This window comes from Mus caroli, chromosome 18, assembly GCF_900094665.2.
Source record: "Mus caroli chromosome 18, CAROLI_EIJ_v1.1, whole genome shotgun sequence".
Classification (NCBI taxonomy): Eukaryota; Metazoa; Chordata; class Mammalia; order Rodentia; family Muridae; genus Mus; species Mus caroli.
The window spans coordinates 66250476-66268274 of NC_034587.1; the positions used below are offsets into that span (position 1 = coordinate 66250476).

Consider the following 17799-nt stretch of genomic DNA (forward strand, 5'->3'; position numbering starts at 1 on the left):
TTCTCTGTGTAGCCCTGGCTGTCCTGGCACTCACTTTGTAGACCAGGCTGGCCTTGAACTCAGAAATCCGCCTGCCTCTGCCTCCCAAGTGCTGGGATCAAAGGCGTGCGCCACCACGCCCGGCCTAGTTGTGAATATTTTAATCTGTCCTTTCAGAATCTTTCTTGCTTTCAGAATTTCCTTTCCCTACAGAGTCGTCATGTCAAAACCAAAGAAGGTGTGACTGACAAGATGCCTTCTTGAGGAGGGCTTCAGGAACAGGAAATGGCCAGGGTTGAACTGAAATAAAATTCTCTCAGAACATCAACAACAACAGAAGAGCTGGGCTCCCATACAGGAGGAAATGAATACTGTCTTTTTATGTAGTTTATAAATTTGGAATCAATATAGCTTGAAGCAGGGCAGGAAATATCCCAATGTCAATTTGAAGCACAGGTCATTGGAAAATGAACTCCTCCGTTCAAATCCATCACATTACAAAGCATTTCAAATCATTTGTAAACACTGTTGGTTTAACTATAAATTCTTGCGCCCTTCCTTCTGTCTGTGTTCAATATGTCCTGACTTTTCAACTGGCCTTTAGTGAGCAGTCTGTATGACTCATGTAACTTTGATCTGGTTCTTCTGAGAATTGTAAGACTTTTTTTTTTTTAATCTGTGGATGAGCCTGTCTCTTGTGTGTGTGTGTGTGTGTGTGTGTATACATGTGCATTCACATATGTTTGTGCATGTTTTGGGTGTCATTTCTCAGGAGCCTTCTACCTTATTTTGCTGAGACAAAGCCTTCCATTGTGGTCAGGGGCTGGCTGACTAGCAAGGCCACAGATCCACGTATATCTCCACCCCCTCAGAGCTGGGGGTCGACAAGGACACAACATCACACCGGGATTTGTGCTTGGGTGCTGAGGACAGAGTGCAGGTCCACATGCTAGCATGGCAAGCAGGCTCCCTATACCCATCCACCTATCTTTTCCCATCAGCTCTCTGACTTCTAAAGATTTCCTTCAGGGACACTGCTTCAGTTGGCATGGCTGGTTTTGCACTGGGTACTTAGTAAGCAATCCCATGAAAGCTAGTTTTGGTTTTGTGGCTCGACTGCTCATCCTGATGTAGTTGTGTGGTTGTTGGGGAGGCCAGCATGTGCTCGCATGGACGAGTGTCCTCTTGAGTCGTGGGGCACCCTGCTTTGCAAGCCCTTTCTCCTCTGTGAAGGGTAGGTAGGATGAGACATGAGCTCAGGGGAGGAGGCAGCAGCTTTGCTTTGATCCGTTGCAGGATGTGTGCTAGACCTTTGATGTTCACTTTTTAATTGCGAGCTAAAAGCACACAGCTCTTTTCTACAGATTGACAAGCTGATGTTTGAGCAGTAGCCAAATAACCCAGTTTAGTGAGCGGCTGAGTTTTGACTTTCATAAACATTTAATGAATACATTTTTATTTATGTCAGTTTTTAAAAAAAAAATCCAGCTGCTGTTTGCGACCCCCACCACCACCACCAATTTTTTTACGCTAATGCCAAAATTAGAGTATTTCTGGATTTCTGGATTTCCTGGGGAGCACCTGCACAGGTGGGAAATTGGCATAAACTAAAAGGGAGGACTCGCTGCTTCCCTGTGTGCATGTGGGGCATGTGGGCTCTTTTAGGAGGAACCCACCATGTCACCTTCTCTCAAGACTCAGCCTTCTCTGCCTTTGGATTGCAAAGGAAGGAGCATTGTGGTACAGGAGCAATGGGGCTTTCTGTGATGGAGCCCGAGATCAGCGGGGACTTCTAGTTCCTTCCCTGACCATCTGTTTGACCTTTAGTCTACGGTGTCTGGAGACTTTGCCTTTCTGCCAATTTCTAAAATTCTAGTCTGTAGGGAGTGGAACGGAATATAAATCTTGGGGGACTCTGAACTTCACAGCCAGTATTGAACATGTGCTCTGAGCTTTAATACCCTTCTTCAGTCTGAAAATGAGCAGAACTTGCTTCATAGATATGTTTGTCTCCGAGTATTTTTATTTGGAAAGTTTCAAATACAACAAAAAAAAAAAATCAAGAGTGTTGTAATGTGTAAAACCATGTCTCCATCCTTCAGTTTCAACAGATGACAACGTTTGCTCCATCTTCCTCAGCATCATCCTACCCACTTGATGTTTTTTTCAAGTGTTTTAAAGCAGATTGTAGGCAGCATATCATTTTATGTATAAACACATAGTGTCTCTGACTATAGATACTATAAATAAATAGCATCTCTAACAAATAATCTACCCCGTTGCTTAGCACATCCATAGTGCCATAGCCAAAGCTGGCAAGGCTCTCGGATTCTTCCTGAGTACCCCAGAACTTTCTCCAGCTGCCTGACAAATGTCTTTTGTCTCTGGGCACAGTGGCTTTCACCTGTTAACCCATCTTGTGAGAGGCAGGGGTAAGAGGATTATGAGGTCAAGGTTGGTCTAAGCGACACAGTCACAGAAAAACAAAACAAATATCCCAAACTAAAACAAAGCAGCAACAGGAAAGGAATGGCGTTTGTCCCCTGGAGCATTTGGAAGGTTGCCCTTGGGCTTTGCCTCTCTTTGATCTTTGGAAAGTCCACAACCTACCTCCTTTAATATTAAGGCTAGGATAATTTCCTTGTGTCTTGTCTGACTTTGTGGATTTGACTGATTGAGTTCTGTTCCGGTTTGCTCTTCTGTTACTTTGGTAAATTCTGGCGAACAAGAACTTAGGGAGAAAAGGGAATATTTCCATCTTACAGGTTCATTCCATCGTTGCGGGAGACCCAGGCAGACTTTTGAGACCATGGATGAGTGCAGCTTACTGACTTGCTCTCCCCAGTTCGACCAGCTTCTTTTCTTGTACTGCCCAGGGGTGGCACCCACATGAACTGGGCTCTCCTCTATTAATCTTTAATCAAGAAAATGCCCCACAGACACACTCAAAGGCAGATCTGATGGGGGCAATTTCCTCAACCGAGATTCCCTCTTCCAAGGTAATTTTGGGTCAAGTTGACCCCCTAGCCCCCCCCCCCCCCCCACCACCACCACCAAAGAAGGAAAGAAAAGAAAGAAAATCTAAGTAGCACCTCCTTCTCTTCCTTAATTTATTTTTATAAGTGAGTGTAGCTGGCCCTTGCTACTTGGTGGGTTCTTTGTTCCACCCTTTATTCCCACCTCCCCTTTACATTTCACCCCATCACTAGATAGGAGAGAAAGAAGGATAGAGGGGAAGAGAGATCTGTGGACCTAATTTCTTTTCTCTTGTTTCCTTCTCTTGTTTTTTCTTTGAGGTCTAACAAATGTCAGCCAATCCCAGTGAATGTTCACCATCCCTGCCTTTCAGGATCCTAGCCTTTCTCTACCTTCTGAAAAGTTCCCAGAATTCCAATCCTAACACAATCACAGAAACTGTCTGCAGCTGACTAAACCATGCCTCTGTTAGAGCACGAGGCAAACCATAGTCAGTTAAAGCTGCCCCATATCTCAGACACCTGGGATTAAAATGAAAAAAAAAATATTCTTAGAATATTTCTTTTTCCTTTTATTTTAATTTAAGAAAGCCAAAATTACAGAATTGTCACTACAAATGACTTCCCACTCACGGCACTTCTGTAGCTTTAGCTGCCCATGGGCTGTTGATTTCTCAGTCCTTAGTTTCCTGAGTTCTGGGAATAGAGTGTTACTGACCAGTCCTGCCCTCACTCTCTACCTCCATCCCTTCCACCCTCCCCTATCTGTAGCTTTGCTTCTATGTCCAGATACAAACAGTATCCGAGTTTTAATTTTCAAGATGCCTAGATTGTTCTGTGAGTTTCTCTGCCGTCTATCCCTCCATTGTAGACACTTCCCGGCATCTCTCGCTTAGATTGCTTCCCTGGAGGTTGTAAGAGTCACAGAGTAATTTAATAATGCTCTGCCCTATAAATAGGTATGAATATGTCATGCCTCTTACAGGCGCTTATAGTTTTTCTTTGTATTTTACATGTAGTCTTCTTGAACATGTAACATACTCAGATCTACCCTGTCTCCCAGAAGAGGTGAGTGATTAAACTCCACTGACATATTTATCTTGCATATCCATGAATGAATTTGCACAGGGAGCTAGGCCCAGAACACAATGCTGAGCTTACTAAAGAAATGACTGCTTGTGTGGCCTGCTCCTAAGGACAGGAGGAGAGTAGAGCTTCCACCAGACAATAGGAGCCTGGATCTTGACTGCACCATGCATGGCTTCCTGACGCTCTATCACTTCCTCAACTCCTTCACCCAGTATTGGTGATCCAGGTAAAGGAATAGTGACAAGTGTATGTGAGTTAGCCGAAGGAAGAAGGGTAGCAAGGTTTGTGTGAGCTCAGTTAGAGCCTGTCTAATAGTAAACAAACCTACACACACACACACACACACACACACAGACTCACACTGTGTGTGTGCAAGATGGTTTGCCCCTGGTTGCTTTGACAGTTTTAGAGCTGCAGACTGGAAATTTATAGAGAACCTTGGTTTCAAATGCGGAATGAACTTTGCCCAGCACAACTCTCAGTGGGTTCTGGTGGAGGTGGGTCTCTGCCTCACGTCATATGAATAAAATGCAGATGGTGGACCCATTTTGCCTTTGAGTATATAGATCTTCCTTCAAGAAGCAGAAAACAGCTGGTAAGGTGGCTCAACGGGTAAGAGCACCTGACCACTCTTTTGAAGGTCCTGAGTTCAAATCCCAGCAACCCCCACGGTGGCTCACAACCATCCATAAGGAGATCTGACTCCCTCTTCTGGAGTGTCTGAAGACAGCTACAGTGTACTTACATATAATAAGAAGCAGGAAATATTATCTATACAAGTAGCTCTAAAATCAAAATACCTAAGTGTAAAAAGAGACGATCAGTAATCTTGAGAAAAAAGATTCTCTAGCAAACCAACAAGGCCAACGTGAAGGCCAGCTATGTCTGTGTGGGAGACCTAGGCTTAGATAAATAAACACACAAGTTCAAATCTGTGCAGTTATCTTGAGCGAGTCATGAGGAGTGTTCTCTATATATATCTAGGTGTGTGCATATATCAAAATAATTAAAAGATGGTTATTGTGATGTCCGCTCCACCCCCTCGATGCAGGAGAAGGAGTTTTCCATGTGGCCATCTCATTCGGAATGTGCCTGATCTCTTCTGATGTCAGAAGCTGAGAAGCTCTGGGCTGGCTTAGCATTTGGGAGGGAAAAGGAACTTTCCTAGAGCACAGGGCCTCACTTAGAATCATTGGGCCATAGTTATTCAGAATTTCAAAAGTACATAGAGAGGTTAATGCGACACATGCCGACAGCATGTACTGGACACTTCCTCCCCCGCCCCCCAGCAGAGTTTTAGGCAGTTTCTAAGAATTAAATAGATGTTATTTCCACAGCTAATCTTGTGACTAGTCATACTTAGTAAGATAAAAGGCACACAAGCATGCTTTCCTACTGGGTCATGTGTAATCACAAAACTACAAGCCGTTACCTGAGCTCCAAGAATCTCAGAAGTAAGGCGGCGAGACTGTGGGTCTTCTGGTTACCGAATGAACATATACTCAACTTAAAAAATAATAAATAACCAAATATCACAGACAGCCTTTAAGTCCATCACGTAAATTCCGTTTATTTGACCAAAGTGAGTGAGGAAATGCAGAGTTTACATCTGAAACGGCCTTGACCTTCAGCCTGTTGTCTATCAGAGCCTGGCCTTGACCTTCAGCCTGTTGTCTATCAGAGCCCGGCCTTGACCTTCAGCCTGTTGTCTATCAATCAGAGCCTGGCTAAGTTGAGAGACAGACAGTTCTCCAAGAGGCTTACCATTACCTAGGAAGGCATATTCCCCTTGGCCTCTGTGTTCTGCCACTGTGGTCCCAAACCACCCTCATCCCACAGCAAGGAGGATACTTACCGAGTGCAACTGTAGACGATGTCCAAATATGGTAGGTGTAGCCATTAAGGAAGTGAGCTACCACAGAAAGGGCACCCAAACATGGACTAGTATGCATATCTGTTAGTTCTAGCCCTTAATGTGCCCCAAATATTGTAAATGAGGACAGAATCCATAGATGGAAAACAAACATAAACATTTCGCTCTTGTGTTTTAAAATGAGTCTAGAAGGTGGAGCCTGGGAACACAGACTTGTAATCTTATCTACTTGGGAGTCAGAGGCAGGAGGACTGCAGGTTCAGTGGCTGCCTGGGATCCCAGAGCTCAGGGCTATCCTGGGAAAATGACATTCTCTCTCTAAATGCAGAAGCTTGAAGTAGAGTGCTTGCCTTGCCCGCACAAGCCCTGGGTTCTGCAAAGGAAATAAATAGTCAAGTAATGTGTCCTGGTGTGTGCAGGCATGTGTGCCCGTGTGTGTGCACGGATGTCTAGCTAACCATTAACATTTCTAATGCACACCAGGAAACTTTTAGAGTCTGCATACTTCCACCCCCGTCTCCTTTCCCGTGTTTTAAGTTCATCTGGCTTTGCTTTCGGTCTGAACCGAGGCACTCTGAGGTGGCAGCTTTAAGTTCTATGCAAGTCCTTTTCTGGGGAATGTTTTGTGTGAAAAGTTCGAAGTGTTTGTTTCTTTGAAAAATTGATACCCCAAATTCTTTCTGCCCTTTGGAAGTGTGTGTTCCACAGGATCCTTTCGTGGATTTTGCTCAACTGGCGTGTGAACTAGTTCATCAAGTCACTCCCACATGCTCAATATCTAAATATATTTATAATGAGGTGTTATGTGAACAGGCAATAAAAATATACCTGTCCTACATCCTCAAGGAGAGAGAGAGAATATTTATATGTGCAAATGCTCTACAGCTCCTCCAAGAACTCTTAAAACTCATGTCGTATTCTAACTTTGTAAAGTTTCTGATTGTTGGTTGTTTTTGTATCATCTTTCTCATCACTCTAAGGACTGCTCAGAAGGTTGTGCACAGAAGGTTGTGCTGGGTAAATGGCACGACGGGTTGGAGTTTCTTTACTAAGCAAATCTTCCATGGAGCCAGCGAGTTCTTTGTGGAGTTTTCATAGGGAGGTCGCTGGGACTCAGAACCGGAGAGTGAAATGCATGGCTGCGAATTGTTCACACTGAAGCTTGCTGCTGGTGATGGAGAGTGAAGTGAGGAGAAGGGAAGGCTCCTGAGCCTATGATTTAAAGACGAGCGGGAGGTAATTGTTGAAAATTTCAGATGCGATATTACCAGGAGCGGCATGAATCCAAGAGGCGTAATTACCGTCAGCAAAATGACACAATTTGGTTGTTCATTGGTTTTTCAAATAGTTTTCAAGTAATCTTGGGTGGGTAGTTAACTTCCTTCTACCCCAGGCCACCTCATCTGTAAAGTGGGATTAAGATTCTCCCCTCAAGGCGTCGCGAAAATTAAGTGGGTTACTCTAGCCAACAGAGCTTGAGCTACAGTGAGTTCTGTGTGGATATTTGCTGCTCACCGCAGGACTGGCATCGGTGATAGTGTGGCATGTCTGTTACTGAGAAGTCTCCCTACATCTGTCTGAAATCCCAAGGCACTGTGATAAGGGAATGGTGCTAGGGCCCAGGGGAGGACAAGTGACTTCCTCAAGGGTCCCGAGAAAAAAAATTTCCGAGGAGGTGATGTTTGACTCTCATCTCCACAGTTTATTTAACATAGAGTAGAAAGACCCATCCTTTGAGGAGACTCAAGGACTCAACTCTTGTAAAGCTAAGCTGAAGAACTGGGGATTAAGGCTGGTGGTTGGGAAAATACAGACTCATTGTGCTGTGGCCACCTTAAGGAGAGGCCATCACCTGAGTGTTCTGTTTACTGCTGGCCCACGACAGCAGCTGGCACATAGCAAAGGCTGAGTGGCATCTTCTCAGCTGGCCGACTGTAAAGGGAAATCTGGAAGATGCATTAGGAGTAAACTGGCCTTGGGAATGCAGCGAGGTTGAAAGTTTGTGAGCTCGGAAGGGTTTTGTACTTGAGGAAATGGACTCAGCTTTGAGTTTCAGAGGCCTTTTTTTGGTAGGATGTTTCAGCACTCTAGGAAGGGCCCATGTGGTCTGAAGAGAACAAGATGCCTTTACCTCACGTGAAGAAATGCTTCAGAACTTTGTGTCAGGTTTCCATGGTGATCCCATTTGTTTCCAAAGTCTGCTCTAGCCATTTCTCTGGCTTCGTTTCTCTCTAAGCCAACTTGATTTCAGTAGTCGATAAAGTAGAACCCAAAGCCTAGGTATCTAAGATATTAGAGCAACCCAAGGAGAGCCATTTCTTTGCTAGCCACCTCAAATTCTCCCAGACGGTTTCCTATGCTGTGTTCCTCAGAGGAACCATTCTCTTTAAAAGATGCCACGAGCCAGGTGTGCTGGCTCATGCCCTTAATTTCAGTGCTTAGGAGGCAGAGGCAAGATGATTTCTGTGAGTTCAAGGCTGGCCAGGGAGAAGAATTTTAGGATGATACCGCAAGTGGATGTTTAGGGACTGTGTGTCCACTGGCACAGGATAGAGAATATGTTCATAACAATAATAGCTGAAATCCTGTAAGCGCACTCCCTGGCTAATTAGTTAGCTTAATCAGTTGACATTCACTTTTGGCACACAATGCACCAGGACCCCACTGTGCCAGATGCCAAGGTCACAGAGACAAGGGAGCTCACTTTCTGCCTTGAGGGACCACACAGTCTGCAGTGAGAAATCACAGACGACAAGTTTCTAAGCTTTCCCCCGTCATCTCAGTAATTCTCACCGTGGGTGTGATCATACTATCATGTCCCAGACGAACCTCACACCCACTATGATTTCATATCCAGGTTACCTGGGGCTTCAAGTCAAACAGGCCTCATTGCTCCCTAGCCACGTGGAATAGCACTCTAAATGTCCCCATCTGTACATTGGAGGCTACAGTATCGGCCATGTTACTATCCAAAGGATCTGTACTTAGACTGCGGTTAGTATTATTAGCAGCAACACCAGTAGGAATGAGCAAAGGTACAGATTTGCGCTCTCTCTCTCTCTCACCTGGAGTTGACCCACGAAACAGTTATTCACTTGCTTTAGTGTTTATAGCCCTGCCTCTCCTTGCTGTCTGTGTTTCCCCTCTCCTGTGGTCTGTTCTGCTGTAGGTCTCCATGTTAGGCACTATAGGGAGTCAAACATTGATTAACTTAAGTCATTTCCTATTCTGACATGTTTATCCCGCCCCGCATTTCTTTCTGATCACCCACACATTCAGGAAAGAGGGGATGTTTGGTAGCGAAGAGTTAATGCACATAGAGTGAGAGGTTGTGTGTAGTTTTGGAAGGGCACTTACTCAGAAGGAAGGGATTTCGGGATGGTTTGAAGACTTCATTAGGCATTTGCTATTGTGCTGGATAGTTCCAATTTCCCTGTGGAGTAGAATGACCTCATCACCCTCTACACAGGTGGGGATGTTATTGCTGCTCTACAATAGGGGCAGTTTGCAGGTTGGCCATGAGACTAGAATAGAGCCCCCTGCCAAGGTTCAGGAAGGAGATCTTATCCCATGTACCCCATTCCCCGAGAGGCTAGTGTCATAAGAACGGATTTTCTATATCCTTGCCCAGAGAGGCAAACATTTTTTACAATAACCTTGGATTTGAATTCTCCCCATCCAGTATGCCAAAGATTGACATGCGACAAACTGACAGTCTTTTATTTTACTTAAGCAGCAACGTGGTCAAGTGAGGTTTTCAACATGTCTGTTAGAGCCATGTCTTTACAGGACTGGTGCTAATCCCTTTGTATGCTTACATGTCATGGCAGTGTCCCTGTTTTACTTTGGTACACTAGTGCCAGTGAAGAGCAGTTCAAGGCAAATACAGCTTATATGCTCTTTGGTGGATTTATATAAAGTTATAAAGTAAATGAACTTCCTGACCCAACCTGAGAGTTTTAATGGACAAGAAAGTACTTTTGTTAATTTCTGCATGCTCTACATAGGAATTTTCAAGTCATATTTTTATTCTAAATTACTGGTTGTTTTGGTGATTTTTTTTCCTACCGAACATGCACCTCCCAACAACCAAATTAATCCTCTTTTTAATATGTATTAGATGGCCCCCACTTCCAGAATGTATTTTTACGAAACACAGAAAAATCTTCTCAGTTTAGTATATACAATAAATAATGGGTTGTTGTTGTTCTTCTTTCGTTTGAGAAATAATCAAATAGGTGGATGTATATATCTCATCAATCCCTGTGCAGTTGTAATTTCCATTAAAAAATGCATGAATTTTTACTTCACTATTACCGCATGATACATTAAGTTACAGTTACCATAGCAACCTTTGTATGGCATTATAACATATAAATATAAGGTGTTTTGTTTCTTTACACGGGAAGACAATGTAGTCGAATTTTGAAATGTTTGGTGAAATCTAATCTGCTAAAATGAGTAATTTGTTCAAGGTGACTTGGATTCTTTGGGAATTATGCAAATTCCCAACCAAAAACCTAGAAGTTTGCTTGTTTGTTTGTTTGTTTGTTTGTATCATGTTAGAAGAAGAAAAAAGAAGAAGAAAAGAGTATCCAACACACAGTCAGTAAAAGCCCACAGCTGGGCATTTGAAAAGGGAGAGGATAAAATTGGGCCCAGGGAGGTCACTGAAGTGTGTGATGGACATTTTACATATGGGGGACATTTCTAGTCCCAATAACTCCGATAAGCCACTTACTAGTCTGTCTTATAGAGGCGGTGAGGGGACTTGTACTCAGTCAGTCTCTATGCCTCTGAGCTCCTGTTCTATGCCAAACTCTCTGGTCCTTTTTTCTTACTGTGCTTGAGTCAATCATGCTCCCTCCCTCCTTCCCTCCCTCCTCTCTTCCCTCTCTCCTGCTTTTCCTCCTTCCTTCCTCTTCCCTTCCTTCATTTATTATAGTAAGGGTTGAGCCTGTTGCCTTGCATATTCTAGGAAACTGCTCTACCACTGAGCTATATCACCAGCTCTTTTTTATTTTATTTTATTTTTATTTTTATTTTGAGACAGGATCTTGCTAAGTTACCCTTGCTGGCCTTGTAGCCCCTATATGCCCCGACTTTCACAATCCTTTTATCTCAGCCTCCTAAATACCTGGGAAGACACAGCTGTCTCACTAGGCCTAGCTTGGGTTTTATTTCTGATTTCCTATGAGACACAATGTGCAGCATACGTTTAATATAGTTTATTTCTTGAGATGTCTAGCATTTCTTACAAGAAACTACTTGCAAAGGTATAACCTCCATAATTTGTATTTTTTCTACCACCCAGCAGCTGTCTCAGCCTAGGGTTATCTCTGCCATCCCATCTTTCCAATTTTTTTTCCTTTTTCAAGTTTTCTTTTGCTGAAACCAAGCCCAGGACAAACATCAAAGTTAGCGGCCTCAACAGTGTCTTTCTGCACCTTCAGGGATCAGGGATAAAGGCTGTCCAAGGTCTGACCTTCAGCCGTGAGCTTTGAAGTTCGAAAGTGGACAGGTGGAATTACTGTGTTCTTCATTGCCCTTCGGTGTAAGATATATTCTAGGTTGCCGAGTAAGTGCGAACAGCAGCAAAATTACGGCCCCCTCCTGCTACTAAGTAAGTCAGCAATGGCCCTTCTGTGGTCAAAATGGCAAATTCAGCAGCAGCTATTCGATAGGGATTTGCAAAAACTTCCCCATGGCTGTTAGGAATCTTGTTCAGCAGTTGCCTTTGAAAACCTAATTCTGTGCAGAATTAAGCCGGGTAGATAAAACCTCAGCTGCGATCAATGTTTTAAATACATCTACTTTGTAATTTCTCTCCAAGTCTATTTTGTACCCAATGCTCGCAAAGTCTATTAGGTACCTATCTGGATATCCAACATTCATAAGTTTGATAGCCGTGCTGAATTTGATTTCCATATTCAGATAACAAACCCAAGCCTGTATGGAGTCAGCTCGCCATACAAAGCCACCATACATCACTTGGGCCTGTGATGAAAGAATAGACTCGCAGCTGTGTGAGTGCTAGAATACCCAAACACGAATTAGACTCTCGCACACTTGGCAAAAGTTCAGAAAAGGAGCTTAATCTGGTTTCATCTGAGACTGCTTCTCTCTGTTCTCCGGTAGCCTCCCCCAAGATGTTGTGTCTGATATCAGATCACAACGTAATGGGAATGACGCAAAAGCAGAGAACGCCTGAAAATGAGGGGCACATTTTTCCCTCAGAGGTTTCTTAACCCCCCACTCCTCTGTTGGCTTTCCCAGGTTCCACCTCTGAAATTCAAGGCCATTCCCCTATTAGATAAATTAATCATATGCCCCAAACCAGTGTGCATAGCTCTCTGATCTCACTCATATCTATAATTAAGGGTAAATATAATCCTCCTTTTTAGAAATGAACCACCCACCCATTACACTTAAAGTGCTGACTGAAATGGATTAATATTTCGGAGCAAGATGATTTTAGTTTAACAGGGGAGAAAAAGTTGATAATTTAAGCTTGGAGCAGTTACTTCTACTTTTGATTACCATTCAGTTATAAATCTAATTTGAGATATAGGCCACTTCTCTGTTTCCTAAGCTTAATTCGTGGTTTACATCCTTTACTGCCTAAGCACTGCTTGGTAGTTGGTCGAGGAATGAAGGCAGCGAGCTCCCAGCAAGTGGAATAAGGGCAGGGCTCAGCTGATGCTAGGGTGAGTCTGCAAGTTCACAATGCTATGAAAGGAACAACCATTTGATTGACTCGACCCTCCCAGAATCCCGACTTCCATGTATGAATGGCTATGTGAGGCATGGCTCTCTGCTGGTGCGTGGGGTCTCCAAACTTTTACTCTTAGTGAACAAAGTGAGTACGTTCTATTCTTTGGTACGTATTCTAAGGCTTGAAACTGTTTCTCGTTGGACCGGGAGAAGGGGAAAGGCTTGTCCCCTCACATGTGAACAGTTAAGCAGGCTTACAAGTATGCCTTTAAGTTGTACGGGTTGCCTGTATGAAGCACATTATCTCACTTCCAGTGTTTCCAGGCTGACTCAAGGAGCTAAGTACTGTGGACCCAAAAGAACCATAGAACACAAAGTGGCCCAGTGTTAAAGAACAAAAACCAAAAGCCAGAATCGGACAAACCAAAGCAACCAACCAATCAACCAAACAGGACCCTAAAACTTTTCTAATCCTATTTCAGGCAAGGATGTGTTTGCCCATTTTGAGAGTAGGCAGCTTTGAAACTTAACTTCCATGAAACCTAAGTTTGGTTTTCAAAGCTCTACATACTTGGAGGCAATTTTACAAACAGATGAATGCCTTATCTTTTATGTGTACTTTTTATTTAATTTGCCTCAATCACATGTCATTGACTCTTAAACATTCATGTACCCAAGTGTTTCATTTCAGCAGTGGAAATTATTTTTAATCTCTCTCACTGCCACAGAGGGTTAGGCATCTAACATAAAGACCAAACAATACTAAATAGCCATTGTTCATTTTACAAGTAGACTCTACAATGAGAGCACATATATTTTTATCTTCATTTTCCCCATGGGGGTGATTAGGGCCCTTTAAGTTTGAGGAAATGTTTGTTTTTGTTTCTTTAGAAGAATGTTCCATTGTCCAAGTGGAAAAGCCAAGGACACAAACAGATCGAAAAGAATGAAGCAGGAGTGTGCTTTGGGGGGGGGGGGGTGGAGGCGCTGGGTGGGGAGGGGGAGACTGCCAGGAGTCCTTAGTGGGAAGTGTTCTGTGGTTTTTGGTCCTGGTACCCACATAGCTCATGTGGTTGCATAGACAAATTGGATGCTGCTTTGCTTGACTGGTGCACAGGAAGACTTTCTTTGAAATCCACAACAAGGAGGTCAGCCACAGGCAGTTAGCTGGGCTATGGTTATCTTTCTTTCACAGCTCTATTGTGAATGCTACTAAAACCCGGGTCAGCTCTCTCATTTGTTTTTATGTTTGCCTACTATATAAATGTCTTTTTCTGGGACTGAAACCTTTACTACCAGGACCAACAGGAATCAAACCATGGCTAGACCCAGGGAAAAGAAAAGTGAATATTTGGGAATATTTAATCAACCCTTTCTGGAGGATTTTATATATTTTGGGGATGGGGGGGAGAGAAAAAAGGAGAAATAATAGTAATGATTGCCAATACAGTACCAGCACTATTGGCAGATACCAAGCTAGTCTAAATGAGGTAACTTCACAGTAGATCCTTTGCCTAGAATGCAGGAGGCTCAGCATACTGGAAAATAGTCAATAACAATAATATATTATTGTCTTCAAACTCCTTTCCTAATAAAATAAAGACTCAGTTGTAGATTTACGAATTTATGGAGAGGCAGTGACTTCATACCATTCACACTTTACTCAGTGGAGATTTCAAAAAATATATATTGGATTAATGTTCAAATAAATGTAGATTTTGGTCAATAAGAATTTCTCAAGTGGAATTTCAGGTTGAGATTCTCAATATTTGATATTTAAAATGTTTGATGTTGGACCTCTAAACCCCCAATTCCTGGAAAAGTTGGTTATATTGTGTGTGGTGCTTTAGCTTGCCAGTATTAATATTTCTGCATCTTCTGGAAGTTCTAGAGAGGCAATAGCTGGGTGTGCTGATTTTAGATTTTTTTTATCTGGCAAATGACCCAATTTTCATTCTTAGTGGCTGACACCAAAATGCTAGCAGAGAACTGATAACTGGCTACTCAGAAATATGTTTTCACTCCTAGAATCTCTTCTTCAGGCTTTCTTTTATTTTCTTTTTTTTTTTTCTTTTTTCTTTTTTGGAAAGTGATGTTTATTGTGTATCCCTGAACACGTTGTAAGCTTGAAGCAGCAAAGACAGGCATGCCAATGGCTGATTATCCTGTTACATAGTGTTCACCAATAGCACAGAAATCCCCACCATGGTCAGCTCTCTGTATGATATTTAGCTATATAGTGGTAGCTAGGAGAGCTTTGAACTTGGTCATATTTCCCAGCTTATGGGTCATATTTGACCAACTGCTTGCACTGGAAGACATGCCACTTTGTTGAGCTATTTAGGAATCAAAAAGACTGTCTTAATTTAAAACAAGGACCCTTTGTTTTAGGTGGTGACTGCCTTGTGAAATTTTTCAGTTCTCAGCGGGTTAACCAGGGAACAGGGGCAGAGTCATAATTGGCCTATTTAGAGTATTTTGCATGTGAATAGTGTGTTAGTGAGGCATCCCTAAGTCTGTTGTGAGTGACATGGTGATTAGAATTTAGATTAGGGAAAACACGTTCTGTACTTTATCAAGGACAGTAATTAGTTCAGTCAGTAAAAGTTGATTACAAGTAACGATAAAGTTAGATTTTTAGTACTTAATTTTAAAATTTCTTTATTAAATAGCAAATTTGTCCTTAATATAAATGGTACTATCTACACATGTTTTATTGCCTATCAGAATAATTTAAAGGACAATGTGTCCAATGCAGAGTATAATCAGGCTGTTTGTGTATTGTGGGTTAGTTCCTATGTAGCTTTCAGGAAATGTAATATTATGTAATCTGTCTTATGTCATCATTTTTCAAAAGCTTAGCAATTTTTCACACCGTGACAACTTGATGATGTTGTGGGAATGTTCTAGTGTTCAGGTAAACGTTGACTCCGCAAGGGATTTGTTTCAGTTTCTGGTAGTCTTCAGGAGAGCTCCCCGGATCCCCCCCCCCCCGTTTGTAGAGAATGCCTCCTTTTGCTATCACATTGAAAGTTTGCCCTGGGATTTGAATTTCTTCTGCACTCATCTGGCATTCTGTGCTCTGTGAGAGCCTTGAAAAGTCCTTGGTGGTCAGGATGTGTCCCATAGGAAGTGGACTGTCCACACTGTCGCCCAGTGTGTGCAGCTGGGAACACCGTATGTGTTCAAAAAATGAGATTCAGGTTGGTCCTGTCAAAACACAGGTCTGAGTAGTTCCCAGGCCGGAGCCTAAGTATGGAAAAGGAAGACATCCATCTTAGAGAAATGATGCTTTCTTATGAAATGAAAGTTTGTTTGTTTTTTTCTTAATCATCTAAAATGCTTTTTAAAAATAGATTTGGTTTAAGGGGGTACCATCTACCTTCTTCAAAGTAAAGAATTTTAGAAAACCCAGCTTGATGGTAGCTTCTCCGGAGCTTTAGCCCTTTTGGCAGTTGTTTTCTTAATTGTCTTGGCTCAGCAAATGCTGGTTTCTGTATTGCTCTGCTCACAATCAGGTGCAAGGTGGTAAATGCAAAAAATTTTAAGGCCTATATTTGCTTTCTTTTGCTTTTCTCCTTCTAGCAGAGTCTCCTCGGAGGGGACATGGATATGGGCAATCCAGGAACCCTTTCGCCCACCAAACCTGGCTCCCAGTACTATCAGTATTCAAGCAATAATGCCCGCCGGAGGCCTCTTCACAGTAGTGCCATGGGTAAGGCCCTCTTTTGTGTGAATGCGTGGGGTCTTTATTAAGTTCACTTAAAAAAATGCTACACTACCCCTACTTTGCCTCAAAGTACAACCCCAATCCCAAAATATTTGAGCCAGTCCTCAGCTTGATGCCTCTCCTATTCCCCCAGGGGATACGGTACCCATCTACACAGCACCATTACTTTTGAAAATGTTTGATTATTTTGGCATGTATCTCTTGACTGCACACACAAGAAACCTGTGTTTTAAAACACAAAGTAGTCACAAGGTAGATCCCGTCTCTTCATTTTCACCAGCAAAGTGTCATTTCATCTGTTGGTAGCATGAAAGGGGAGAGAGATAGTCAGTCGCTGGAGCTACTTGGGATGGCTATTAAAGAAAGGCCGCTCTAAGCTCTGTAAGATCCTGGTTTGACATCTTCTCGTTTGGAGAATTGGGCCCGTGGGAACTCACGGCTTCTTCGTTATCTTTCAGAGGTGCAGACAAAGAAAGTCCGAAAAGTTCCTCCGGGTTTGCCGTCTTCAGTAAGTACTGCCTGGTTTTCGCTCCGTACTCTCTGTGTGTTGTGTTCTGTGTGGTGTCATTAGAAGGCTAACAAAGTCAATGAGGTTCTGTGCGCCCAGAGCTGCTGTGCGTGCCGCATCTAGAATGTGGAGAAGGTAGGAGTGACAAGTTTCACCTGACCCTCACTGTGGTGATTAATGGCCCCTGCCAGAAGGCTCCAGGCCTGTGTTGGTACTCAGCAAGTTAAGCTCTGAAGAGAGCCTTGAAAAAGGTGCCTCGAGTTGCAGAGATTTACCTGTCCAGGGCTTTGGAGAGCCTGAGTATTGGTTTCCTGTGTCAGTTACATTCTTTGTCAGTATTATGATGAGTTATGGATTTGCATGCGAAAGGAGATTTGTGGAGCGGATTTAGGGAAAAAAATTACATGGGTTTCAGCCCAGGGTGCAGGGAGAATGTCTCTATTTTCTGAAGAGGTTGATGAATAAGAGCTGCAAAGGTGGTCACTGCTTGCAAAAGTGAGGCTAGGAGAATCCAGCTGTAACCCAAGCATTCTGGGAATCTGTGATACCTGGGGCTGTGGAGGGGGCACGGTGATGCGGTGCCCCAGGTCCTGACCTAGGAAAAGTTGGTTATGATCACAGGAAATGCATGATATATTGATTTGAGTTCATGTATTTGCAAATTTTAGGTCCTCCGAGTATTTAATTTGTTTATAATGGATCCATTGCTAGTAATCTTCTCCTTATGTAAAATAAAAATATGATTTCCTCTCTCTTTTCCCTGTTTTTTTTTTCTGTTCCTTCCAGTGTTAAACATGTAAAGGCAGTTTTAATGTGATCTTCTACTGTGTTAAAAAAAAAAAAAGGCTAATGGGCCTTATAAGTTCTTATACTTTAAGACAAAATTATATTTAGATTTCTGAAAATGTATTACCAATCAGTGCGCTCATTG

The 17799-nt window shown here is 42.8% G+C and overlaps 1 protein-coding gene across 23 annotated transcripts in view; it reads left to right on the plus strand.

Moving 5' to 3' along the window:
• Window positions 1-17799, plus strand: part of Tcf4 (transcription factor 4) — a 344060-nt gene that overhangs the window by 204211 nt on the left and 122050 nt on the right. For 16 of the 23 annotated variants that reach the window (XM_021150789.2, XM_021150794.2, XM_029472242.1 and 13 more), the window contains 2 exons: window positions 16216-16345; window positions 16819-16868. In XM_021150789.2, the coding sequence (XP_021006448.1) occupies window positions 16216-16345; window positions 16819-16868 (180 nt within the window). The remainder of the gene's footprint in view (window positions 1-16215; window positions 16346-16818; window positions 16869-17799) is intronic. The other 7 variants (XM_029472245.1, XM_029472249.1, XM_029472264.1 and 4 more) reach the window with 1 other exon arrangement.